Source organism: Pollicipes pollicipes, unplaced genomic scaffold (assembly GCF_011947565.3).
Source record: "Pollicipes pollicipes isolate AB1234 unplaced genomic scaffold, Ppol_2.1 Scaffold_3087;HRSCAF=3621_pilon_pilon_pilon, whole genome shotgun sequence".
NCBI classification, from domain to species: Eukaryota; Metazoa; Arthropoda; class Thecostraca; order Pollicipedomorpha; family Pollicipedidae; genus Pollicipes; species Pollicipes pollicipes.
The window spans coordinates 2,534,374-2,561,545 of NW_023596225.1; the positions used below are offsets into that span (position 1 = coordinate 2,534,374).

Below are 27,172 nucleotides of genomic sequence, written 5' to 3' on the forward strand. Positions count from 1 at the left end.
CTGCACCCGCGGCTTAGTCCGCTGCGAGCCGGCTGAAGGTTCCCCGTTGAGAGGCGAGCCGGAGCCGTCACACCCCGCCTCATCAGTGGGGTGGCTGCTGTGGGTGGCGACAATGGCGAACCGCGGGCACATCGTATCGCGATCAGGAGTTGTGGCCTCTAAACTACTGGCAACACCTCCGTAAGACGAGACTAATCAACGATGCGGCAGTGATGCGCTGCCCTATATACCAAAGCCATTCCATAGCCGTAGCCGTAGCAGCTTCCCCGATACCAAAGCCTGGATACGCCTCTGGAAGCATACAAAATGGACCCGTGATCGTCCACTCGGCGCCTTTGTGTGGGGTCACGAACACTGCGGTTACAGGACAGCCGTCTGCCGGACCCTGCGCTGGATCTGCTGCTGGTCCTCCTCCACCAGCAGACAGGGCGTCGGCAGGGGGTCATTCCAGGGCTGCAGCTGGGTCGAGCCGAACAGGCAGAATATGGTGTTGCCGAAGGCGAAGAGACCGGCCGCCGTCAGAAACACCGTTCGCCAGTTGGCCAGGGAGGGCTGAGGAGCACCAGGGACTGTCAGATGGGAACGCTGTGGGCACTATTAGATGTTTCACGTCCAACAACTAGGACGGCAATGAGACGAGATGTTCCGACTGGGACCGCTGCTCGTTCCATGCACACATGGAAGAGGGCCCCGTCATGCACCGCCTGGCGGACTGAGGCGTGCCTCATTAGCAGACCTCTTGCTCTCTCGGGCCAAACGAAATTGTAAATCGCACATTGTGACATTGACAGCAATGGACCATCACTTCAAACTAATAGCTCGTGCAGCGCTCTTCCGTGCCGCCTCTCGTGTGGCCTCCTGCAGCCGGGTCGGGCGTACTCGCCGGCCGTAGCGGACGTGCTCACCTGCTGGTTGAGGACGTAGCCTGCCTGGAACGGCGCGAGCACGCCGGCCAGCGTGGCCACGCAGTTGGTTAGGCCCATGAGCGTGCCGGCAAAGTTGGGCGCCAGGTCCATGTGGTTGATGTTGTAGCCTGTCGGGAGGGGGGGGGGGGATTACTGGTGGAGGGCGTGGAGGCGTGACGAGCGCCTAGTGTTACGAATCGTGCGTAGAACTGAGACATTCCCGTCCGTGAAGGTTCCCGTCATTCCCATCATTCGCGTGAGTCAGTGAAGGAAGGGACACGCCGGCGCATACTCATACACCCTCTCGCCTTCGGAGATGGCTGGTGTCACGAGTTGTGATCTTTAAGACTGAGCAGTCGGCGGAGCAGACTCGGTCGCATGCACCTCAGTCAGTGGAGGTACGGCTTCGCCAGCAGCAGTCGCGGCGGGACTCTTCACCAGCGAATGGGGCCTGAACCCTCGACCGATACTTGAGGCGATGACCTGGAACGCGCTGTACCGCGTAGCTTGGCCTGCTGGCCTTATTACCCGGAGCAGTTGTTTGCACGGCCGGCCGACGCAGCCCAGATAAGGTACGACTCCTGCCACGGTTACGGGGCGCCGTGGCGGCGGCGTGGCGCCGAGCCCCCGCATGGCAGCGAACGGCTGGGAGCGCCACGAATCGGACCGCGTTCGGCTTTGGCGGTGGAACATTTTTAGAGTGGAGCAACCCGTCACTTACATATTTTTGTATGCAGTGGCACAGGGCCAGTGCACAATGGTTATTGGCTAGTCCGTCTGACAGTTAACCGTTCTCCCCCCCTGCACCGTGATAGGTCGCCCCCGCCAATCGGTCACGGAACACATGGAGAGGGAAGGGAGGTGCATCTCTGCACGTGCTGCCGCTTGCCACAAATTGCAGACGGATCAGCCTTCGTTGGCGGCTTGATCAGTGGAACGGTAATCGCATGCCTACTAGGTGTTTAGACACATGGAGAGAACCAGTTGGGTCATACACAATGATGCTCCGTATTAATCTGGTCTTACCCTGAACAAGCTCGTGGACGCGGCTTCATAGATATTATGAATTTTTATGGTCGACTGTCCTCGCCGGGACTGATCCATGCCATGGACGACGTGAATAGAGCCTGCTGATGGAGGGGTATGACGACTCCATACATTACATACTGATGGCGAAAGTTTTACCTCGGGGGATCTGCAGAAGCAAATCGTCAAGAGCGAAATCTATTTACTCATACACATTGAAGCTCAACGTGCTTCATGAACTCAGCGAAGGGCTTGCTGAGGCACAAAAAAGAAAACGAAATTTTGTACAACAGCAAAGTATGACTGCGCTCAACTTGCAACACGCTAAATAGGTGACTGTTGGCTAGCATGCCAGTCAGGTAGCACGCCAGCCCTCAGAAAATATCGTAAGGTGCGCGCATTGATGACGGCACACCTCGTTTCGGGAAAACCAAAGGGCAAATCGTCCAAACAGGAGCAGGGCCAAGGATAGCTAACGGGTATGTTTAAAAGGCATGCCAAAACTGTGAACCACTTATTCACAGTCAAACCGTGAACCGCGTCCGCACGCCACCAAAAAGACATGCCCAACATTCAAAGTAATGGGCGATACAGCAGCCAGCTGACTGAATGAGCTGTTTCCGCTCCACTGATGTCATCAAATATGTTGTATATGACGTCATGCCGGCTTTGTGTCCAGACTACCACTTTTCTCACGCAGCTCGATGTTGCCACCTTTTCGATAGTGTTAAATTGTACGGATGACATCCCCTGGCAGGGCCTAGATAAGTCGTAAAGAACTGATGCGTAATGAATCATCTGTTCTCGTCACGTGTCAATGTTGTAGTTTACCTTGAGCGGTCAGTTTGCAGCGTCATATGCATTGGTTCATTTTTGAACGTGAAGCACATGCATCACGTTTTTACTTTGCGTAATTATGAACTAAATCAGCGTGAAACCGGCTGGAGATCGCATGCATTTTTCTAAAACCTGCAGTCAGGGTCAAATTTCAATACAACTTCAATATATTGCAGCATTGATGACGTCTTGCGCGGCAAGCATACAAAACACAGGAGTCGAAACACAATAATGCAGACGTAAAATGTCAGTGAACAATCTAAGTCCTTCCCTACGAAAGGACGAAATCTGGCTGAGTTGGTTTATAACTTACAACCCTTTTGGTAAACATAGCGAGCTTTCTAGGAAGTTCCAAATATGCGTTTGAAAAGACAACCACCCAAATATCTGTCAACTGCCGGATGTTGCTGAGCTGTTTCATTTTGTGGCTCGGTCAGGAAGCTACTGGAACAAGGTCATATATGTTTTGGGTGTGTTCCACTCAGCGAAGCCTACCGAGAGCTATGATGGCGTCTTGTAGGGCCTTTTCGACGTTACGAAACCTGCAGTCCCAATTTGCCGAGCTTGCTCTCTACCTTCGTCAACTGTCCGGACATGGGAACACGCGTTGGGGAATTGCAGCCTCTTCTGACAGGCGGCGGACATGGTGGAATCGCGGGTTTGCAGCAGGGTTGGCAACAACTTCGGTGGAGGCCTATAAAACCTTCTTCCTGGGAAGTGGCGGTGAACAAGGGGGATCGGGGTTCAGGCGGCTTTCTGGTAACAACGCACTTTTCCACCTCGTATTTCTGACCGCATGAGACTTCAAAGGTTTTAGTGTATTCTTCTTTCACTGACTCGCCGGTGCAAGGGTCTATGTATGTGTTACACCACTGTTCATCGTCTGGAGGGCCTTTTCGACGTCGAGGGTAGTCTTCATATGAATCAGAATACATTGGTAGAGACGATTCGCAACCCTTGTCTCTTACAGATTCTTCAACCCGCACCAAGGTTCTTGGCATAGTACCCAACGCATGCAAATTTCACTTATACTGCCACAATTTTCTGCCTGGATACGTTGGAACCAAAATTTAACAATATCTAATGAATAGCTGAATGCGACAGGAGAACTGATTTCCAGCACGACTAGAGCACGAGCTAGATATCTTCGCACTCCTCTGAAAAGCCACACGAATTACATCGACCTGTCGTTGCTGTTTAAGTGTTGTCCAAATATTGCCCACTGTCGCATCGGCTAGTGTTTTATTTCTGACTCATCCTCTAAACTACCTGACAGAACGCCGCCGTTGAAGCCCACTGTGACGACCATCAGAGAAAGGACAAGAGCATCATGGCACCCTGCGAAGGAAACTCCAACCAGCGCCAGCGCCGGAATGTACAGGCCTGTGTGTGACACACAAAACACGTTAACTGCCTAAAGCATGGGAAATCCATACACTGACAATCAGTGACTAATCTGACCGATCATAACGCTGGCTGATGGGCAAAAAACAAATAAAGCATGAAAGTTAAAGAGCGTGTTTTTATCATCGTGTCGTTCACTCCTGATGGGCCTCATCACATTGTGTATGACATTCACAAGAGAGTAGTCTATATGCGATCCAATGTTTTTTAAGGTTGTTTAGCGCAGTGAAAATGTAATACATATCAATCAGTTTGTCATGAAAGAACTGCTAACTAACACCTTACACTACTGAGAGTTTTTAGACAGTTAGAAGCCATGTGTTGATAGAGGTTTCGGGCACCGCCCATGGTCACACACAAAACCTAAGACATCACAAATAGGCACCAGAGTGCACAATTACACAAATTTTACAATATCCACACGCGACAAATTGTACACAAAGTATCGGTTTGGAATAGACTACAAGATGAGCCATGGTGAAAATGATCCTTGTTTTTCTACAAAATCTAGAGTATTCCCATCACGTCAGGTGGTTATAATGGCCTGTGATTAAACGGTCGTCTTTGGGAGTTTCAGCCATTGTATTTTAACAAGTATATGCTCGTTAAATGTTAGCCTAATTTGTCGCTTTGACTTCCTTACGAAAGAGACATTCTCCCTTTTGCTCAAACAAATAGCACAAGAAACACGATATACAACACCAGACGTCAAACATTTTCATTTCAGCCCCGCTGATCACGCATGACGCATTCGTCTACCAGATGGCCACTCAGGTTCACAAAAGTCCGGATGCACTGATAGGTTTTTTACGTTCTTGATTGTGTTTGCGACGCATCCCGTATATTGACATTTTTATTTTTACGGTAGGGTAGTTATGTGCACATGATCTCATCGACATAGTAAGAGTAAGAAATCTATCAAAATCTTCAGATCTAGGCGGCTGCCGCCGCTGGTGTTGGGGTGGCTGATGACGTTGGAGCGGATGGACGGCTTCTTGATGAAGTGCGCGAGTAAAAAAATTATAGCCGTTCGCCTTAAGCAAATGTCTGGATATTGGGGTATAAATGGAAGCTGATGTCTTCGCTGGACGACAATCTCATGGTTCGTCTTAATTCCGAGCGAATAACGTTCTTTGTTGACATTGACAGGCATGGTGCACCGTCAACAGTAATTCCTGAATGGTTTGGTGTTGTCCAAAATCCCGTCGGTCATCTGAAGGCACATCAACTTATACCAGCGCGTCCCAAAATGTTACTTCCTCTGATGAGTGAGTAACGTCCAGGGTGAGCTTGACGGTCGGGTGAAGACTTGATGCTTGTTTTTCATGTGTCACATGTATCTTACATAGGGAAGTCGAAATGACCATTTAGACTAAGATTTGACAAGCACATATATGCTGCCCAAAACAAATCGGCTGAACCCCTATAGGAGATAATTTCATCATAGTCAGATCTCACGTGACAATATCCCTCTTTTAATTCCAATTTTGCAAAAAGCCAAGGATCGTCATTGCCGGAAGTTTTGTGGAGGCCTTTGCGTAACAAAAACGTTTCGTCATGGTGTAGTTTGTAATTTGTAGTTTTTGCCGTTGTCGTGTCGCTCATTAGCTTTGGAAGGACCTTGTCTAAACAGTGAGGCTTGGTGTATAGTTTGTCGTGTGTGGATATTGCAGCATTTATGTAAATGTACACTCTCGTGAGTCTTGGTGGTGTTCTCTCCATTTTGGGTTTTGCATGCTACTATGGGACGTGTCTGAAAATGTGTACAGAAAGATTCAAACTGGCTCAAAGGCTCTCAATATCGTAAGCAGTTCACTAACACTTGATCCATGAATAACTGGCGATAGTCTCCACCGGAATAATCAAATTTAAACATATCATGAGTGAAGTCAACGCATGTCGAGACTGACAACAGTGGTCCAGGCCAGACGCAAAGCTTCCCTGAGGAAGACTCGAACCCAGGGCCGGAAGCAGGCGTCTGAAGGCGCCGTGAAGCCCGTGATTGGCTGACTTACCGACCGAGTTCCAGAGCTTTCTGTTGGCAGTCAGGCTGAGCCGACCGCGCGCCATCCAGTCGGCCACGAACGACACGCCCACGGCAAACGCCACCTTGGCCAGCTGGGGCAGCGCCGAGAACATGGCGTTCTGCCGGACGGATGGACGGAGGTTGAGGCTCCGTTGTACACCGCTCGACTAGGTGTCGACTTATCCCATTCGGTGTCGAGTTGTCCCATCTGGTGTCGAGTTATCTGATCTGGAGTCACGACGTTCGATCTGGCACGGTGTCGGTCATGATGTTGCGCTGTTGTTTTTTGTTGTTTGTGTCGTGCAAGGTGGCACACCGTCACCGTTGGTCAGTTTAGCGTGCATCCTGTGATGGAGCCTGCGAGTAAGTGCGGGTCCGAAGAGATGCGAATCAAGAGGTAGGTACGAGAGATTGCTGTGTGTTTAGCCTAAAGCAAAAAGGTAAGTTAGCACAGATTAGCTTAACCAAATGGGTATAAACATTCATATGCTCGGTGCCTTTTTACAAGCATTGCGAAATGGGATCTCTCTACCAACGTTCCAGGTTGTGACGCCCTCGTTGCAGGCGCTCGCCACCACGGGCCTGTGTGGCGCGCGTGCAGCGGCCCCTCACAGTGTTGAGTGGGTAGCGCAGCGCTGTGCTGATGTACGTCGGCAGCTCCGTCATGATGAGGTAGTCGCCCCAGTTCTCGCAGAAGTGGACCACGACCAGAGCTTGGAACGGTCGTGACAGGAGAGCTTGCTTCCACGGGAAGTCCAAGGGCTGTGTCTAAAAATGGTCCAGCAGTATGCGGTCAAATCCAGCGATGTGGGTACGCGCTGTAACTGGTTTCGTAACCCAGGTTTCATGCCTACATCAGTGCCTGTCGCCATTGGGGGGAACTTGAAATAACGTGCATGTCTATGAAGCCTCACTTTTAGTAATCCCTTGCCAGGCACGGGCAGACTTTGCGTTTGCTAGGCAAGGTTTGCTTTGTAAGAGCTTTGCCTGCCACAACCCGTCATTCGGTTTTGATTAATCAACGTGAACGTCGGAACTCATCCACCCAACTGCGGCTCGCGAAGAGATGCCAAGCTTCCTCTCATGAGGTGAGGCGTACACGCACGTACGCGCTTACACGTGCACCCGCACGCACGCACGCACGCACGCACGCACGCACGCACACGGTCACCTACCTCTTCCGCACTCTGCCTGGTGAGGGTGTAGATGTAGACGCGCTCTCTGAAGGTGATGCGGGGGTGGTCGGCGGGCCTCTCGTGCACCAGCAGTAGCCAGAGCACACACCAGACCAGGCTGAGGCCTCCTGTCACGTAGAAGATGGCCTGCCAGCCGCCGCCCCAGCTCCAGCTGGCCAGCGGGCCCGCCACCAGGATCGTCACGGCCGTGCCCAGCTGCTTGCCTGGCGCAGACAGGGACGCGTGACGTCCCAGGCCGCAGGAGGGAGGCGTGAGGCGTGAGGAAGGGGGCGTGGGGCGGCAAGAGGGAGGCGTCCAACGGCAGGAAGGTGCCGTGACACGCGAGGCGACAAGAAACAGGCGTGAAGAAAAGAATCTCAAAGTAAGAGCTTCCCAAATCGTGCGTCATGCCTCGCTGATGTGGTATCTAACAGGTGGGACCCGGCACAGGTAAAACTCAATGAAAGCCTTCCATTGGGGAAGCCGGCGCTCGGGCTTCAACTGCAGGACCCAAGCCCGGGCCTGCGCTGCAGAGCGGCACGGCGCGAGACGCGACGGCGCGCCCACTGACCGACGTAGACGAATGTACTGATCCGGCTCCGCTCCAGCGGCGGCACCCAGCGGGCGAGCAGACAGTGCACGGCCGGAGTGACCACGCCCTGCAGGTGACGAGGTCAGGTCAGGGGCGGCGCTGCAGCCGGGAGGGCGGCGCCTGACAGTGCTGGGGTCACACAGTCCATCGTGTCCGCGTTTGTACAAGTGTTGGCTGGTTTTGTCTTGAAAGGCCGTTATGCAGTATGTACTTAAGCGTCTTAAATGTATATATATAGATATAGATATATATATATATATATATATATATATATATATATATATATATATATATATATATAATGTCACCACATACAGCCATTGTCGTTATTATGCAATGACACAGAAGATTTCCCCAAGAAATGTGGAAACAGTGTGATGTGAACGGTCTGTCAACGAAGTCGAGCGTCGTCTAGCAATTTGCCGTCACTGTACTGGACGGACGGCAAGCATTGAAACCAACATAGCTATTTGAAGTAGCTGCTCAACAGCTGCTCAGGAGGAGCACGCATTATTCCACGCGAGGGGGCACCGGGGGGAGGGGGACACGCTAACCGAGTCCATAGCACGCGTGGTACCCGGCCTGGGGCGTTACTCACACTGGCGAGTCCCTGCAGAGCCCGGACGGCCACCAGCGCGTGGAGGCTGTAGAGGGCGCAGACGGGCGTCAGCAGGGTCAGCAGGCCGGTGGCGCCGATGCCGCCGGCCAGGGTGCGCACGGCGCCGACCCGCTCGGCCAGCCGACCACCGGGCACCTGGGACACCGTGTAGCCGGCGAAGTAGGCGCTCAGGATCACGCCTTGGGTCAGCTCGCTCCAGACGAACGGGCCGTCCTGCGGAGCGGTGTGAGTTAGCTCACAGTCCCCTCCCCTCTTGTACCGCCCCTTCCCTCAGCTCGCTCCAGACGAACGGGCCGTCCTGCGGAGCGGTGTGAGTTAGCTCACAGTCCCCTCCCCTCTTGTACCGCCCCTTCCCTCAGCTCGCTCCAGACGAACGGGCCGTCCTGCGGAGCGGTGTGAGTTAGCTCACAGTCCCCTCCCCTATTGTACCGCCCCTTCCCTCAGCTCGCTCCAGACGAACGGGCCGTCCTGCGGAGCGGTGTGAGTTAGCTCACAGTCCCCTCCCCTCTTGTACCGCCCCTTCCCTCAGCTCGCTCCAGACGAACGGGCCGTCCTGCGGAGCGGTGTGAGTTAGCTCACAGTCCCCTCCCCTATTGTACCGCCCCTTCCCTTCTTGTACCGCCGCTTCCGTCTGTTAACACAGAGCAGAACGGGCTGCTGCGGTCCTCGCCCAGGCCTAGTACGTGGTCGGAAGAGTGGAGGCGTTTTGATGTTCATGTTAACCAACTGAGAATATTTCGAGACGCGCAGAACGTGAGATTGTTACACAACACCCATATTTGGTGTGATGTAGTACTGTGCGAATACGTAACGCCGAGACTGTCCGTTGGATGCTTCAGGGGGCTCATGTCTCCGCAATTCTGAAAAGAATTGTTTCGACATGGAAAGAAGCGGCAAAAGCCCCAAAAGCCCCTCTTAGCCCCAATGATGTTACAGAACGACACCCTTGCATATTGTTTTCGACTTTTATCTTATATCAGCGTGCTGCGCAATGGAGGAATAAAGCGCAGAATAAATGGGGCCTTTATAGGCTATTCTGGCTTATATTATCTTGCAGCCGCAGAGGCGGATCCAGGATTTCGTCAAGCGGGGGGGGGGGGGGGCACAGGACATTGTGGTGTCCCCTGGAGTTTGGGACCCCCTCCCCAAAAGCTTCTTGTATTTCGGTCATTACATTTTAAGACAAGTTGTATGTAATATGTATATATATATTTCTGTATGTACATATTTACTTCTTCATTTATTTAATAAATACGGAAACCTGTCCTACTGTGCACAGCCCTATAAAGCATAGTATCTGTATGCATGCGTGTCACGCATGCATGCAGGTAAAGCCCGCTCATTTTCTACAGATCATTTTAAACGCTGTGATTTTGAGGATAATCGTTCCGGAACAATAGGCAAAATAAACTTGAGTTGGCTGCTAACAACCATCAAAACCAAGCATGGACTTTATTCCTAGTTTATGTATTTACGGCTAGCCGGCTGGGCGATGTAATCAGCTGATGGCTGGTGACTAATGCGGAATTTTTCCTTTGTCATTGAGAAGTATAACACATCACAGCATTTAAAAATATGTTAAGAACACGGTGCATTAGTATAATAAGTGTCACACACTCAATAGCCAATGGAAATGACATATACGCCGTTGGTGGCACGTAAAATTACGTTCGGCAATCGCGCGTAAAAATTCATCGGCGCATACTTGGCTGCTGCTCTAAGGCGAAGGCACCAAGGCTAATAGGGACGGAACCTGAGCGATCAAAGGTGCCGCGCGAGGCCAACAAAGTGGCCCTCAACAAGTATAGGGTCCTCAGAGCAAGCGGAAAGACGCAAGGCCAACGTGGTGGGCCCCTAAACGATCGGTAGTGCCTCGGCAGGCTGACATATAAAGCCCCGGCCATAGCACAGGACCCTCCGAGCAAAGGGGAATTATCCAAGACCATGGATTAGTACCTCTGTGCGATCAAGCGTGCACGGGTAGATTAGCAACACAAGCCTCGATAGGAGTGAAGAGTCCTCCGAACAGGACACCAAAGGGAAAGAGCCCTCGATCAAACTAGAGGGCGCCTGAGCATTGAGTGCCTCCGTGTCTTACCTTATAAGAGCCCTAGCAACAGCACAAGGCCCTCCAACCAAGTGGAAAAAACCTGAGACTTATAAGAAGGGTCCCTGAGCAACTGAGTGTACCCTGGCATATGGGGCTCCCGGAAAAAAGTGTTTAGAGCCTTTCGGGCAAATGGGAAGAATCCGTGGAGGAAAAACTGATCGATCAACAGTGCTCAGGTATGGAGGCAGATAGCGTCCCAACAGCACATTGAGCCCTACGAGAAAATGCAAAGAGATCAGGGACAACGTGGAAAGCTCCTTAGCGATCAGATTGATCCGGCAGGTGTACATATAGGACCAGGCAACCAACAGCGTAATGCTTATAGACAGCGTAATAAACCCCAAAATTTCCCTCAAGCAACACTTTTTCAATCAGCGAAGAACGGTCTTCGTTTACTTATGAGCTTCTTACTTTTGATAACAATGGTTATTGGTCATCCCATGGTCCCGTGCCTCCCCCCACCCTCTGCAGCCTCCACCGGCCCGAGCAGCTGAATAGATGGGGCCGCCAACAACCTAAGGTCATCCTTCAAATAAGAAATACTCACGACGCAATGTGTAGTGTTCTGAACAATCGAGTGCGCCCGAGCAGGTTAACATATAGGGCTCCCAACAAGAGCGTAGGGCCCTCTATTCGAATGGGAAACACCGAAGACCCCATGTAAATGCCCCAGAATGATGGAATGTGTCCGAACAGCTTATCAAAGGGGGCCCGACAAGAGCGCAGGGACTCCCATTGAAATAAGAAGTAGCGAAAACCCAGTGCGGAGGGCCCCCGAAAGATGGAGTATACCCGAGCAGATAATCAAGTGGCCCAGACGGAAATGTGGGGTCCTAAATTCAAACACCAAGACCCAAAATATAGGGCCACGAACAATCCAGTGTGGCCGAAGCAGTGAACAGATGGGGTCCCCAACAAACGCTTAGGGCCCCTCCATTCAGATAGGAAGTACACAAGACACAATGTAGTGGACCCCCGGACATTCGAGTGTCCCCGAGCGGGTTAACAGATGAAGCCTCGGCAAGAGCATGGGGCCCAACATTCAGAAAAGAAGTACCCAAGGCCCAGTGTGGAGGGTCCCCGAACGGCTGGGTGTGCGCAAGCAGGCCATCAGATGGGCTTCCGATAAGAGTATAGGGCCCTAAGCAAGTGACAGGGAATTAGAAACGCCCTAGACCAATGTAGAGGGCCCATGAGTATACCGCAAGTGTGTCGGTAATTTAACCGAGATCCACGTGAAGGGCCCCTGAGCAACCGAGAAGACTCCGGCAGTTTAAGACATGGGACCCCGGCTATAGCCCACAGAGCCTTCCTGGCAAATGGAAAGAATCCGTGGGAGGGCCCGTTATTGACAAGAGTGCCCCGGCACGCTAACAGGAAGGGCCCCAACAACAGCGCAAGGTCCTCCGGGCAAATGCGAAGAAATGAAGGGCAACGTGGAACGCTCCTTAACGATCGAAATGATCCTGCAAGTGGGCATATAGGTCCCCCGGAAACGGCATGGGGCCCCTAGACAGTGTAATGAGGCTTAAAATTTCCAGTTTACAACTTTTCCAATCATTGAATAATTTGTTGAGTTCTTACAGACCATTCACTTTCACTCATAACTGTTCTTGGTCACCTAAAAGTCCAGAGATACCCAGTTCTGTTGCGTTTAGTGTTGAAAAAACTGCACCTGTTCGGCCGGTCATGGGCCCCCTCGAAGCCAGTGGGCCCCATCGGGGCCAAAGGGAGAGGGGTCATGGCCCCGCGACCCCCCCCCCCCCTCCCCTCCCCCTTTGGGTCCGCCCATTTGCAGCCGAGCGCAATGCGTAAGCTGAGTTTCCTTCTTGCCGCTGGGTGGCAGCACCATCGCCCATGCATAACGACTGGGGATAACTTTACTCTGCTGGCCCAGGCTGAGTGCTTTATTGATTTTAAAATAATAATAGTTAACTGTCGTATTTCTTTTCTTGCCAGTGCTCACCAAGCTATCCCCGGCTCTCCGTGTCCTGAGACAAAAGTGTGTCCGATGACGCCCCTAGAATGTCCAGAACTCGCTGCGCTGGAGCACCCAGAGTGGCCAGGTGTGTTCTGACCTCAGGCAGCTCGGGTCCCAGCTGCCAGCTGCGGTTGCCCGGGCAGAAGTCGTCGTCGCCGGTGGGGGTGCTGTTGTAGGTCGCCGTCAGAGCCAGCGCCGTGCCGTTCACCATGGCCACGATTGCCATCGACATGTTGACCCGCAGCGCGTACGACACGAATAGGCCCAGGCAGCCGAACAGGGCCAGCGTGTGGCGCGCGCCCCAGCCTGAGGACAGGTCGGGCAGGTCATGTTTCCATGGACTAGAAATCGGCCGAGTTTGGGGAGTATACGTCATACTTTCTGCCAAAGTAACAAGCTAGTTCTGGCTAGATCTAGTTCAGGGTAGCTCTTGGCCCATGATATCATGTCAGGTCTGCTTGAGCCAGGTCAGCTCAGGTCAGGTTTGCTACACCTTGTACAGCTTTTGATGCATGCATTCGATTATCTCGCCTGGTTTGAAATAATGTCTTGTATCCTCTCATACTCTTTCCTAAGCTCTGATCCATAGCTACGCATTCGTTTAAACACAAAATACGGGCTCTGGCAAGGATCACCGTTAGTGATCCATGAAGCATCACCTTTCGGCATCATGAGCACGTCCGTCGGGCCGTCCGTCAGCGCTCCGTAGTACTGGTGGTTCTCGTGCAGCAGGCATGGCTCCTCCTCGGTCGGTGCTGGGCTGTGCGCGGAAGATGTTCGGATGTAATGTGTCGGATACGACTACATACAACACCATGGTGCAATGTCTTATATTATGTATGGTGCGATGGCACGCGGTTTTCAAGTGATCATTGTGCGGGTGTCAATTTGTATGCTTTTTTGAGGGCCCTGTCCACCCCCAAACTCTATTGCTGAGTTGTGTCTCCCCCCCCCCCCCCCCAATGTTGGCTCGGCACCCTGTATTTTTGGCTGGCATATTAAAAAAGCGTTGGGAAAAGTGATCTATCACACAAAGACATCATCTGTGATCCTTCTTCGTACTGCTTCGACATGGAGGATGCAGCGGACCAACTTCACCCCGTAACCTCAAGATTATTTCCTCAAACGAGCGGTAACTCGAGACATCGGGGGTAAACCATTTTCTGTTTGACGTTTGCTTTTCGTCTTGTCCTTCAAACTTAAGCACAGACGCTTTGTCTCACCAAGCAGCTCAGGCATAATATTGATTCCCCTGATTCACCTGCCTCGTGGAGAATTTCATGTCAAACGATCTTTGGTCCTCTACCCATGGTAGACTACAAAGCTAAAGTTGTTTTACTTCAAGTTGAAAATCCGCATTGTGTTGCTGTAAGGTCTCATGATCACTCAACGTTGTTCGTTCATATAAAAAATCCAGTCCGGCTAGAAATGAGAAACAATATGGAAAGCAATACAAAAACTTTGTGGGGCCGATTTTCAAAATGAATCCGCGCCGAACATAATTCATTACCAGCATTCTGAACACAGCATCTCATTATAGTAATGCAAGTTCAACCGATCTATTTCGCCTAGATCCCTTATCAAAATAGCACGAAAGGACATGACGTTTTTGACGGGCCATGTACAGACACGTATTCCGGAAGGCGAACCTACCACTGCGCGCCTCGTCACGTCACGTCCGTGGTCAGCATACTTCAGTGCCGGGCCGAAGCTTTGCTTCCCCTACGACGGTTGGTGCGCCTGCGTGGCAATATACGTTCTTTTTGCGAGTACTTTGTGCAGAGCAGCCAGCGGGTTCGGAGAAAGGCATGTCCGTAACCTCCCTCCACTGATTTTTTCCAGAGATATCACTGGTCGCGTAGGAAGCAGTCACGCTCAGTTAAACTTGGATTAATAAATCGACACCATGGGTTAAATCTGTGGTATTGTTTTTAACATCCCTTACGTTTTGGGAGGCAATGTCAGGGTAATGTATAAACTTCATCTGGAATCCTGCGGTCAATGTGCTTGTCATTTTTGGCTGCGTTCTTTTACCATTGTATGGAGTCAGGATTCGGGAAAAAGTCAAACTTTCAGTGTGCAAGGAAGAAGTGCTTCGCCGTGTGCAATAGATAATGATACCATTTGATGATGGGCGATCTTACGCATCAAAGGCACACCTATTTTGTATGCTGGTCATATATCATTGTGTTGTGTTATGCTAATGAAGAACTAGCACACATGAAACGAAAATGGCTTACATAATATGATATACATTCAATCAGCGAAAATTTACGCTCCCATCAGATGAGCAACAGCAGTTTATACTGCCTGTGTCGGTCAGGTTAAAAGTACAAGCACTCCCTATACTACAGTTGCATCAACCTCTTCGCTTTACTACAGCGGATTTGTGTCCATCTTATTAAAGCAGTTTGCTTTCAGCCTCAATCTCATACAAGCATTGGTAGTTTTGTATTCTTCAACAGGCGTCGTTGTACATGATTGGGTATTGGTGCTAATGCTGCTTGTGATTATGTTCTGATTACCAGCGTCGATGTCATGACATCGCTGACCTGGAAAATGGGGAAAGATGCCCAGTTCAGACCCAAATGTCGCATGACGCTCGCGTGTGGCGTAAAAATTTTAACCTGAATACAGTAGCAGTTTTTACGCGGTTTGCTGTGCCTTACAACCAAGGATAAAAGATGAAATTTGTGCAAGACGTGTGATTTGGCCTCATGGTTTGGCCTTAAAACCCCGCAGCTGGATCTGTTTATTAGCCGGATGTTTACCACCCACAGGTACAAACCACATGGGTTTGTCGTATAGATCAGCGCGCTTAACGATGCTACAGCACACCTCTCGAAATAAAAACGGTGTTTCTTCCACCCCCAGACAGAAATCGCAAACATGGCGGGGATAAACGATGCAGTAAACTTGCAGTAAAGTGCCCCCGGGCGTCCTCTAGGGGGAATTTTCACTTTCTCCTCATCAAAGGGGACACGTGACTTCAGTGTCCCCCCCCCCCCCTCCCCCTCCCTATAGATACGCGCCTGCATGACTAGTATGCCGCTCAGACAAATTTTGATGAGCTAAAAACTTGAAACATAAGTTGTCTTTCGTCAAAATAAAGTGGGCTAAATTCGCTGAGGAAAAAATGGTAGGTAGGTCCTTGGTCCATCGGTTCAGCCCCCTTAACTATTTACAAAAATTGACTCATCGTCGCGCAGTGATGAGAGGGAATATTTGCTGTCACAATGTGAGTTTTTCGGATCTAGTTCGAGCATTTTTGATAGGATAAGTTTGTGGGATTAGCGCCCACGCCAAGCAGTGCTTGTTGCCAACATGCGATCCTGAATTTTAGGGTCAACGGCAGAATCTCGCGGTAAAGCCCGTGCCGTAATGCTCGAGGATAACTTAGTCAGAGCATAGTTCAGCGAGTGTTTAAGGCTATTGGAGCCGACCCCAGAACGGTTCGACGAATCGAAAGACAGGCATCTCATTCAACTGAGCTATGGGTACGGAACAACGCAAGAACAGACGGACAGACGGACGGACGTTGGATGCCGTTTGTCTATTACATAGGTTTTGTGTTACAGTGGCACTCCTCAGAAAAAACATAGGGCAGAGAGGTCCAATCGTTCAGTCTTTTTAGCAATCGTCGCTCCAGAACAGCACATGAGCTGTAGCCACGGCGCCAGCTGCGTGCATTATGTCCGCCACTACGTTGCACTAGCTGTCACGCAATGGTAGCCGCGGCGCCAGCTGCGTGCATTATGTCCGCCACTACGTTGCACTAGCTGTCACGCAATGGTAGCCGCGCGCGCTCACCTGCTTCGCTTCTGTAACCACACCATGGTGACGTAGTCGGTTTTTGCGGCCGCTGACCTTCTGCAGACACTCAGATGACCTCTCGACCTGACTTCTACCTCCGCTGACTTCGACTGAACTTCACCTGGTCGTCCGCTAGCCTCTTGTTGACCTCCCTATGACCTCCCTGTGACCTGTCTGGGCCTCTGCTGCTGCCCTGACCTGACCTGACCCGGCCGACGTCGCTCCGCGGGGAGCGTGAGTGCCCGGGACACTGCCCGGCGTCACTGCCGCCGGCGACGCGCTGCGCCCGTCGCGGGCCGCCCTGATCGGCCAGATACGCCTGTTTATCTGGCGCGCGGCGTGCACACAGCGCCTTCCGTGTGTCGGCGGGTGCAGTCGCTCCCGGTGCGCATGGCCGGTGGGGACACCGCGTGCCGCGTGTAGTTGAAGGGAGGCAGACGGATTCATTTCTAGTATGTCGTTGCGTAAGGCTCGTGACGAAAGCCGAGCGATACCTCGTGTGTCATGGCGGCTGTCCTGAGACGCGCGAGCGCTGGGGGCTCATCGGCGGATGTGTGCTGACGAGATCACGGCACCGATCCAACCCCAGCCGACTCATCGGCAGATGCGTGTTGACGAGATCATGGCACCGATTCCACCCCAGCCGGCTCATCGGCAGATGCGTGCTGACGAGATCACGGCAGCGATCCCACCCCAGCTGACCCATTGACGGATATATGCTGACGGGATCACGGCACCGATTCCGCCCCAGCGCGGTAAGCTGTGCTGGTGGGACCCATGACGTCATATTAAAAATCGGCATCACGCTCTCGCGGCTAAGGTTTTATGATGTAAAGAAATCGACTTCAGTCACCCTCTGTTCATGGGCGGACCCAGAACTGCGTTCTTGTGTCATTTTTGAGCGTCCAAGTCATCGTAAAGCTTTTGGAGGTCCGTTACGTTCCTGATATCCTCATCAATGTTAAGGATACCTCAGCCGTTCTTTCCCCATAGGTTCCCCGTGTAGGTTTCGGAAGTAAAGAGCATAACTGCCATAGCCTCTCCCCTGGATCGGCTCCTACCTCGATACCCTCCCATTCCCCATCCGTCCCCTACAACCGTCCACCTCTATACCCTCCCATTCCCCATCCGTCCTCCACAACCGTCCGCCGGTGGCATCGCCTCTGCCACCACGTGTGCAGCTGTCCTGTGGCCATCGCCGCGGCAGTCAACCCTACCACACCCAGAGGACCAGCTGGCGTCGGGTCCGCGTCACTGCTGGCTGGTCCGACCAAACTGGCGCAATCAGCGCAGTTCCGCCACTTTGAGCCGCAGGCTAACGTGTGTTTCAATATGGAGATAGTGGGTGATCTCATCAGATCTTCAAGTTCCACAAGGGTCACGTCTCGCCATCCGGCCCACACTGACGGTGGTGTATTAGAGGCAGCGTCAAAGCCGATGAAATTTATAGATGTTTTAGGTTACTACTCAGAAGCATCTCCATCATGTAATAACTTCGCAGGATCAATCCATTGGCCTAGGACGTTAGACGACTGCAGCAAGAAGACATTTTGGGAGAGTCGAAAGTGTTTGAAACACTTTTAGACTGAACTTTGCAGTAGGGAGATCATTTTCCTTGATCTTTGTTCGGCCCGATTCTCTCATATCGGTATCTAAACACAGACGATGTAAGAACGTGTTTGGGTGGTGCAAAAAACACTCAGACATGACAATGAACCTCGGCCGAGTGGGGCCCGATAAGTGCAAGCATACATGTACGACCCTGAACATCGCTGGTATCAGCAGACATGCATGGCTGTGATAGACAGTCAAGAGTGGGCCCACCCGCCCCGTATCGGAACTGCTCTTAACGTGGCTGATGCACCGATGTGGCAGGCCCGACAGGAAATATCTCTGCTGCAGGCTGCTGAAATAGAGCTCGCAACCCTGTGCGTGTTGACATGGAAAATACTAAAGCCACATCTTCTTCTTTGACTGGTGTTTAATTTCCTTCTATAGCAAGGGCATGACTGTCATTTAAAAGCAAGTCAACCAGGCTGCAGATTGCATGCAAGTTGTTGAAACAGTACGGTACACGGAAGTAGCAGGTTTAACGTAAACTTATTCCACCAATGTCTTGGGTGATTCATCGTGACAGCGACCCAGAGCTCCCAGTCATCGCTAATCGTTCCATCTCACTTGGCATTGCTGGCCCATTCAGCAAAAGGGCTTTGGTCGCCGTGAGTCTTAGCCCAATGCCAACGAGACTTGTTATACATCATGTAGCGAAAGATGCCCTATGCGGGCATCTGCTCTTCAGCCGGTCTTTCATCAGCACATCATTTCTAATGAAGGGGAGCAGCTGACTACAATGTCCGAGTGGTAGTGCTCAGTGGAGTGTGCATGCATGTGCAATGTCCTCAGTGGAGTGTGCATGCATGTGCAATGTCCTCAGTGGAGTGTGCATGCACAGCCTCGAGCGTCACTCGCATCAGAGGGCAAACACCGGTGCTTGATGAGGTGACTGCTGGGTCGATTACGCCGCTCAGCGTCCGAGAGGTGAAGAGGTAAAGGCAAAAAGGTATAGGTAAAAAGGTGAAGGTCAAAAGGTATGGGTAAAAAGGCCAAGGTAAGAAGGCGAAAGTAAAAAGTTCAAGGTAAAAAGGTAAAGATTAACAGGGTTAAGGTAAACGTAAAAAGGCACAGATAGAGGTAAAACGATGGCAGTCCACGGCATGCCGAAAGACCCCTTTGCCATGGTCCCATTCATTATTGTGCTGATGTGCACAAGCCTTCTGCCACTGTCCGTTCTAAATTTTATGCAGTGTTGTTTGATGTTCCTGCGAAGGCGGGACGCAAAGGGGACTATGTTTTGGCACAGTTAGTGCAATTCGTCGATGCATTAAGTGAATCCAGAGATACCCTACGGGTGCAAAGTTGAAGTGCAGCCAAGTTACGGTGTTCCAGCGGGGCGATCATGTTAAAAAGGCTGTACGCAGGATTTCGCAATGGTGGGGCACAACAAGCTTCACTCAAAAGGCTTCACTGAAAATCAAGTTAACCGCACCGCAGGCGGACGCAATTTCTTGCGTGTCGCAAAACAACGCAGCGTGTTCCTGATCTGATTTGTACGCGTCTTCCTAGAATGTTGATCTGTCAACATCTAGTCACGCGAATGCAAACACCTGTCATAGTTTTGGTAGGGGAGGCAAGTGCCCCCGTGGCCTGCTATTTGCGTATGCCCCTAGTTAGTATGTTGATAATGCTGACCAACTGATATGGTTAATCGCTTTATTAGACGGCTGCTACGAATAGCAGTACTTGCCACTCAGTCACCGAATCTAGAACAACCCATTGTGGAGTTGAATATCCCGTGATGTGTGATGCCCCTTTCAATAAGTTTACAAGACAACTGCGTGCTAGTAAGTGATATCACCATTTGCTGAGATAGGAAGCGAAAAACAGCGGATCAACGCAGTCATAGTCCTGCAGATTTCCAGTGTCCCTGCACCAGTCCCGGTCGATCGTTGCCCTTCTGCGCGCCCATGCCGGCTCATGGTGCTATCAAACCGCAACTCCTCCCGCACCGCTGATAAGACGTCCGCGTGTTTGCCTCGTTCTTGTGAGCTATGCTCCAGGTCCTACGTAGCGTGCAGCTGAGAGCGACCCTCGCCACGTCAGTAATCGTTTTTGCGGGTGCCAGCTCCACTTCGCCGTTCGATACCGTTGCTGGCTGTGTCGTTTGTCCTGGCTAGAATGAACAAAAAGTGGATTAGGTTCTCCAAAATGAGCCGTCAGCTACGTGCCAGATATTTCTGATGCAGGCTAAAACATGCATGGGAAATAACCTGACTCAGCTGGCCATAATCCCTCAGCATGTTCGACCCTACCAGCCAACCGCAACGTCTCGCAAAAACGCCAGTGATACCGGCTCCGATGCTGCCGACACCATTCTGCAGTGCAGACAGCTCACCCGCCGTCATGCTCACCCACCAACATAGCTTACGAGAGTGACGCACACCGAGGCACACTGGCATCCCCCGGCAAAACACACTGCATCGTGTCCCATGGCTCGGGTGGGCAGGTTCACGAAACAGAACGTGTCCGTATGCCCGCGGCAGGCCCCGGCGGCCCCGGTGGGGCTCGCAGCTGTAAGCTGGTGCGATCCGAGCTCTGTTACGTGGACCGTCTGATCATGTCTGTCGTGTCCGTATGCCCGTCGCAGGCCCCGGCGGCCCTGGTGGGGCTCGCAGCTGTAAACTGGTGTGATCCGAGTTCTGTTGCGTGGACCGTCTGACCGCCTCTGTCGTTGCGCTTTTGCGTTGATATTCTGGGCGTGGTCCACTGATTGACGGGCTCCGTGGACACCGACGCAGCGCGACGCAAGCAATGCAAAGCTGTGGGCGCACCACTAGATTCATCCTCCTGGAACTGAAATCACGGCATGCATTTTCAACTGCACGTTCGTTGTTGAACTGCCAACACTTATAAACAGGCGTCAAACTGCCGCAGCTTCCTCCCTCCGCCGCTGTGACACAGCTCCTCTGAAGCACATGGTGACTGCACCTTGTCCCCACGTCCGGTGCCGATCGCCTGGCGTCAGAGCCTCTGTTTGCTATTCTTCCGGTGCCTCTCGTGGGCCGTGTGCACGGGCTGGTGTGAAGCGTGCACGAGTTGGTGTGAAGCGTGCACGTCTCGGCTCGTGGTGCCCACTTCCTGACGCGCCGTGCGCACGTCCTGCCGTGTGGCGCGAGCGGCCGGCGCGCGATGCGTGCTCTCTGGTGTGTTTGAGGGGCCGTTCCCGTTGTGCCGTGTGGATGTGGCAAGGTAATCTGGCCGTAGAACCAGACCGGCACGTGACGTGGCGTTATCGGCACCTTCACGTTGCGTTATTTGCGTTACTTGTGCGTGTATCCTGAGTGGCGGTATTCACTGTCTCGTGCCCAGCTTGCATGTTTTACTGCAAGGAGTGCACAGTGTTCTTCTCACCTAATGTGCAGCCTCATTGGGGTCATTGGGGTCACATTGGGCCTCCTTCCCCTCCCCCTCCCCATGGGCGCCCTGGCACCGTGCCAATGCCTGGCGACGCCCGGGCTCCGGTCTTCATTACCAAACGCCGTCCTCTGGCAAAACATCGCGTGGCGTCAGAAATAATTGCATCATGCGTGGCTATAAATAAAGGTGACGAGTCTAAATATGCGCAAAAAGTAGAATTTGCTGATTCAGCCCACGGAAACATACAGAGTGCAAAAATCGTGCATTCGCATGTTCTCAAACCTCACCATTATTGGCAAGTTACGTGTTCAGAAACATCACCGTCGACCGCACCCGCCTCATACTGTCGATGGCTGCCATATGTGTGTGTGTGTGTGTGTGTGTGTGTGTGTCATTGGAGATTTACGACGCAGTCAGCTGCTGAGGCTATGTGACACCCGCCTCGTCACCCTGGCGGGCAGGGCGGAGGACACCGTGGGAAACCAAACCGCCGATAGCTGTCCATTCGCGCAGCATCTACCCGCGACCTTCAGCATGCCTCGATATTTGCGTATGAAAAACGGGACCTAGGTGTGCCAAGAGCACCGAAGGGCGAGCCATGTTCCGCTCCGGTGTATGGCTCTATAATGCTCTATCGTATGTTCGCTCCACCATGAGCCCATTTCTGCACGGAAGTGGTGACGGATCGTATTCTCTGATGGGGCAAGCAACTTCTCAGAGACCCCTCAAGTAGCGTGAGCGTTCTCTGACGCGGTGGACTATCACCAGCAAGATTATACTTGGAGCGTTATGCTTGTCGGTGCGTTTGCAGCGCAGTTCTGTTTACCTTTCAGTGTAGCCTGAATTGGCAAGCTGGGGAGGCACTGGAGCTGAAGAAGGGTTCCCAAATTCGAAAACTAAGCCATAAGAAATTATTTGCCAGGATTGGTTCACCTCATGTCGAAGACGACGTTTTCTTCGTTTCTTGTTTTGATACTGCCCTCTTTTCAGTGAAATAAACAAAGCTGGCATGAAATCACCGCACCGCATTAACTTCCAGCCCTGTTGACTTTGCAATGTTCAGGTGACCTTGCTAGACCAATAACAGTGAAGGGCGTCGCACGGCGGAGCCCCGTCGATTTTCGGGGCTCCGGATGGCGATCGCGGACCCCAGGATTACACATCAGGGTTGACTGAAACGGGCTCAACACTCCTTCATCGACATGGCTTTTCATCACCATTCAACCGGGGTTCGCCGGTTGTGTACCCTTTCTTCAGGATCGGTTGGTGAAACATCACACCAAATGTTTTCGAGCATGAGCAGTCACCATCTTCAGGAGCAAAAACACAACGCCGGACGCTGTAGTCTCTTGAGATTGCTGGTTTTTTTATCGCGAATGACTGCGATATGATTGAACAGACTGGGGTCAAGATTTATTATCTCCATCTCCACGAGTTCTTAGTTCATGATCCCAACCTTGCTTAACCCCGCTTTCGGTCCAAACCCGCTGTTGTGAACTGTCGATATTTGTTAAAGGATGAACGCAGCTAAGTTTCTGGCTAGCTTAAGCCAGGAGGACAGGCAAAATGTTTCTCAGGGTCGACTCGCCTCGGACCAGTGCCAGCCTTTTCTCAGGCTGTTTTCCCCAGTCCTCGACTCCTATGCACCAACGAGCGCTCCACAAATGTCTGATGCAGCTTTTGGCCTGGTATGTCGGCGGCGTGCGACCCGCGGCGCCCGTGGGGCCCGCGGGGACCCGTAGGGACCTGCGGCCCGTGTGGCCCGCGGGGGCCCGCGGCGCCCGTGGGGCCTGTGCGGCCCGTGCGGCCCGTGCGGCCCGTTCGACCCGTGCGGCCCGTGCGACCCGTTCGACCCGTTCGACCCGTGCGGCCCGTGCGGCCCGTGGGGCCTGTGCGGCCCGTGGGGCCCGCGGGGGCCCGTGGGGCCCGTGCGGCCCGTGGGGCCCGCGGGGGCCAGGGGGGCCTGTCGGCCCGTCGAACCAGAGGAGATGCGGACTACATTAGCTCACGTTGAACCGTGCAGTGAGATGGGCCATACACCGGCACCTGCCAGAAGACATCAGGCGACGCGACGCGAGCAGGGTCCAAACTATGTTGATCGGAATGTCCGCCAGGTGGTCGGCGGCGGGAGCGTACAAGCCACACCCACGGTCGAAGCTGATGAACTGAATGAATGCTTCGCCGCCGTAGGACTGCATGCTGCACGTGAAGTAGCTGAGCGAGAGCGGCCCAACGATAGTATTTGACGGCTGCGCCGCATTGGCCGGTGTGATTTAACCGCTTCGACTGTTGACTCCGCGGTCCCGAGGCATGCGATCAGCGGCATGCAGAGCACCCAGCCTGCAGGGCTGATGACCCATGTGTAAGGACCTTTAAACTATCCTTTGATGTGATAGATGCACAGCTGGAGAGCATTGTCAATACTTGTCCTGGCAGCACTGACTTTCAAGATGCCTCGAAGCACTTGATCGTCCATCCTCTCTCAAATCTGGTCATTGTTCTAACCCCACCAACATTCTACCCATCTGTTTAGTTCTGATATGGCCAAAATCAGGGGTATCAGCAAGATTTCGCAATAGGGCATAAATGAAGAAGGCAGCATGACCAAAAACTTCCTTTTAAAACAAATTTAGCGCGCTGCAGGTGTGTAACGTATGTTGTGCTGCGCCAAAAACGTCGCACATTCTCAATCTTATTATTGTCACATGTCTACAATAAATGTTAAGCCATCAACGCTCATTTGCGTACACATTAACAAACGTCGTAAAGTTCATAGGACCGGGCAAGTAGCCACGGGCCAAAATGTGTGTATGCTTCCGGCCAAAAGTATTGAGCAGCCTGTCCAGCGACAACTCTACGCATGCCTTTCTCAAAACTGCCGTCTCTTCTCTGTTAAGCGCGGTTTGACGGTGACGTTATTTCTACTGCCGTTAGCATTCACACACAACAACAGTGACGTCCATCAAACCTTCCACCTCAAAATTTTTACCCGTCATTACTTCTTTGCAAAACTTTACCAATAGCTGCCATTTCCTCTGTTGCCTAACTTATTGCATCAACAGTGCTACATGTAAAGATATTCAAACTCTACATAAAACTTTAAAAGTTATACCCGTCATGACGCAAAAAATAGCCTAGCATGAAGTTTTGCGTAAGTAACTCGTTTCGCAAAAACTTCGTGCTCTTTCCTTCGGCATACGCGTTACCACGTCTACTGTCGATACATATGCTAGACAATTGTGCTACACGATAAAACTAATTTACACCTTAGTAGAAAGATAGCGTGCACACACTTCAGCGCAGCTCGACTAACCACTTATCATGCAGCACTCAACAGCCGGTAGCAATGCGTAATCAATACTATTCAAATCGACAACGCGGTAGAAACTGAGTAATCATATGTAAACTGCGCCACAATGTGAGTGGGCACGAACCCAGATATATCTGTAATGGATCCTGTGCGCGACTAGCTGTGCACCTGATCTGATCCCAATCCCGGTCACTGGTTAGCAATGACGTTGCCTTTGGTCTCCAAGGTGTCAACGTAAGCGGTGATAGTGGAATCGGAGACGAATTGGGCAGCCTTTTGGGAGATTCGACCTTGCAGGTACCTCATGACTTGGTGTGGAGAGAGCCAATTAAAAATCCGCTTGTCTCCCAGCGCTTTCTGCTCAGAGGACCTGCTTCACTGTGCATAGGTAGTCATAACGAACACATCAGACCCGGCAGCTCCGAACGAGGCCCTTATCAATGGCATCCATCATTGGTGAATGATCCCAACTACAAGTAGTGTTTTCACTCAATAGGTGGCAGGCCAATGCCCAATTTTGTCCTCGTGACGCAGCGGTGTCCAAGCTCTTTAGGGGTGCACTTTCCTATTCAGTTGCGGGATCTTCCTCTTTTCTACTTGGGTTACAGCCCCTGCCTGAATCTGAGAGGAAAATGGGCTAAATCAGGGAGATGCCATTTGCTGCATATTTTTACGGCAAGTTCCGTTATTTTCACTGCTCAGCCGCCCACCTCCCCGACCCATTTTGTGAAACAAGGCCCATGTTTAGAGATGATAGCTATCGCTGATTTCAGAGCATGAAATTATGGCCAGGATTCTCGCGATAATTTGTTGGCTTATATGGTTCTGTGCGTGTTTAGTCAGAAACGTCTCAACGCGCACAATGAAAGTCTCATGACCTGTTTTGCTTGTCAGGGAATGGGGCAAATGTGCTCTTTACAACCAAGGAAGTTGTATAATGATAAACAGAAAACGTTTTAAGTGGCTGGAGACTGAAGAAAACTTGTGTAGTGTTTGTTGTCGCCTTCGGTCAATGTTTTCCATGTCAAATGAGGCTCTGTGCCAAAAATGCGCCAATCTTTGAAAATTTCGTGGGGTCTGGGTTTTTATTCTAATAACCTCATTTGATGGAGATATGATGCAACTGGGCGTTACCGACATCGCTGAGGCTGTATTCAAAGTAAGCAGAAATGATCCGTGTGTGACGTGACTATGACATGTCTTATCCATTACAGTTGTTTTAGCGTTGATAGCTGAACACCGTTTCCGTCCATACCTGTTATTTTACAGGGCTGCGTCCAAGCCCAAACGTTTCTCAGCAAATTTTAGAATTATCGACAAACGCCGCGCTAGGCTCCCATTGGAAGGCGGACCTAAGTTGTGTTTATTTTGGAATTATGGAACTGCTTTACATGACAACAACAAAAACTGTGCAAGTTGTTTAGTGCATGTGCGAAGAACATCATTCACATAGATAAGACAGTTTATACATAGACGGACAGTAGGTTCCTCGGAGAAAAGCCTCGGAGAATTCACTTCTGTTATTGTTTCTATAAAGGCATGTTGCCGAAATATCAACGCACCTATATCTCCATTCTCCTGGCTTTTTCCGATGAAGAGGTCTGTTTTAGAACTACTAAGAAGAACTACCGTCTTATTTAGACAAGAAGAATTAACTAAAAATTGTTCTAGACAAGAAAAATAATAAAACACTGGAGGAAGTAAAACTTTGGGTTCAATGTAGGTGACACACGGGTGTCATGTACATTTAGGAAACGTATTAAATGTGTTGGTGTTAATGATGCGCAGTTGTGAGCGTAGTCTTACTAAGATGTTCCTACTTTTCTGTGAGACTAGATTGTGATAACACGGAATGAGGTTTGCCGCTTGTGCCGCACGTTCTCGATCTAGCGCAGCAGCAGGTCTGACAAGAAGTCGTAAAAAGGCAAAGAAAATAGATAATGTTTTGTGAAATTGCCCTTTATGGACGACGAGCTGTGTAAACAGGTCAATGCCGTCGTACGATCGAGCAATATCCACAGCCTTAGGGTAGTGTGTACAAGTGGTTCTAGTTTAAGACTCATGCTAGTACGGGACATTCTGTACCGGTGGTGGAGGATCGGGGGACACCCTGGACCGATGTTGGAGGATCGGGGGACACGCTGCACCGGTGGAGCATCAGGGGCCACCCTGGACCGGTGTTGGAAGATCAGGGGACACACTGCACCGGTGGTGGAGGATCAGGGTCAGGGTTGCGCCCTCTCCCCTTCTCTCTCGGCAAAAGCCAAAGGGTCGCTTCGAATTCTGAGGCAAAAGAGCGATGGGTCGTCCAAGTGCTTTGGAAGTCAACTCGGCGTGATCGTGTGGTCGACCCGTGGCGGTCATCGGCGCTGCGTTTTTACGTAGCTGCTTACGTAGGTT

At 51.5% G+C, this 27,172-nt stretch overlaps 1 protein-coding gene across 1 annotated transcript; it reads right to left on the bottom strand.

The window, feature by feature from the left end:
- Positions 1-336: 336 nt before the first annotated feature.
- Positions 337-16,748, bottom strand: LOC119090366 (putative inorganic phosphate cotransporter). The gene is made up of 11 exons (XM_037213166.1): positions 16,486-16,748; positions 13,335-13,435; positions 12,773-12,981; positions 8,564-8,797; positions 7,945-8,032; positions 7,374-7,597; positions 6,811-6,966; positions 6,188-6,317; positions 4,038-4,151; positions 906-1,033; positions 337-552 (listed from the first exon to the last, which is right to left on the bottom strand). The coding sequence occupies exons 1-11, from the start codon at positions 16,509-16,511 to the stop codon at positions 361-363; spliced, it is 1,602 nt and encodes a 533-aa protein (XP_037069061.1). The 5' UTR covers positions 16,512-16,748; the 3' UTR covers positions 337-360.
- Between the last annotated feature and the right edge of the window lie 10,424 nt (positions 16,749-27,172).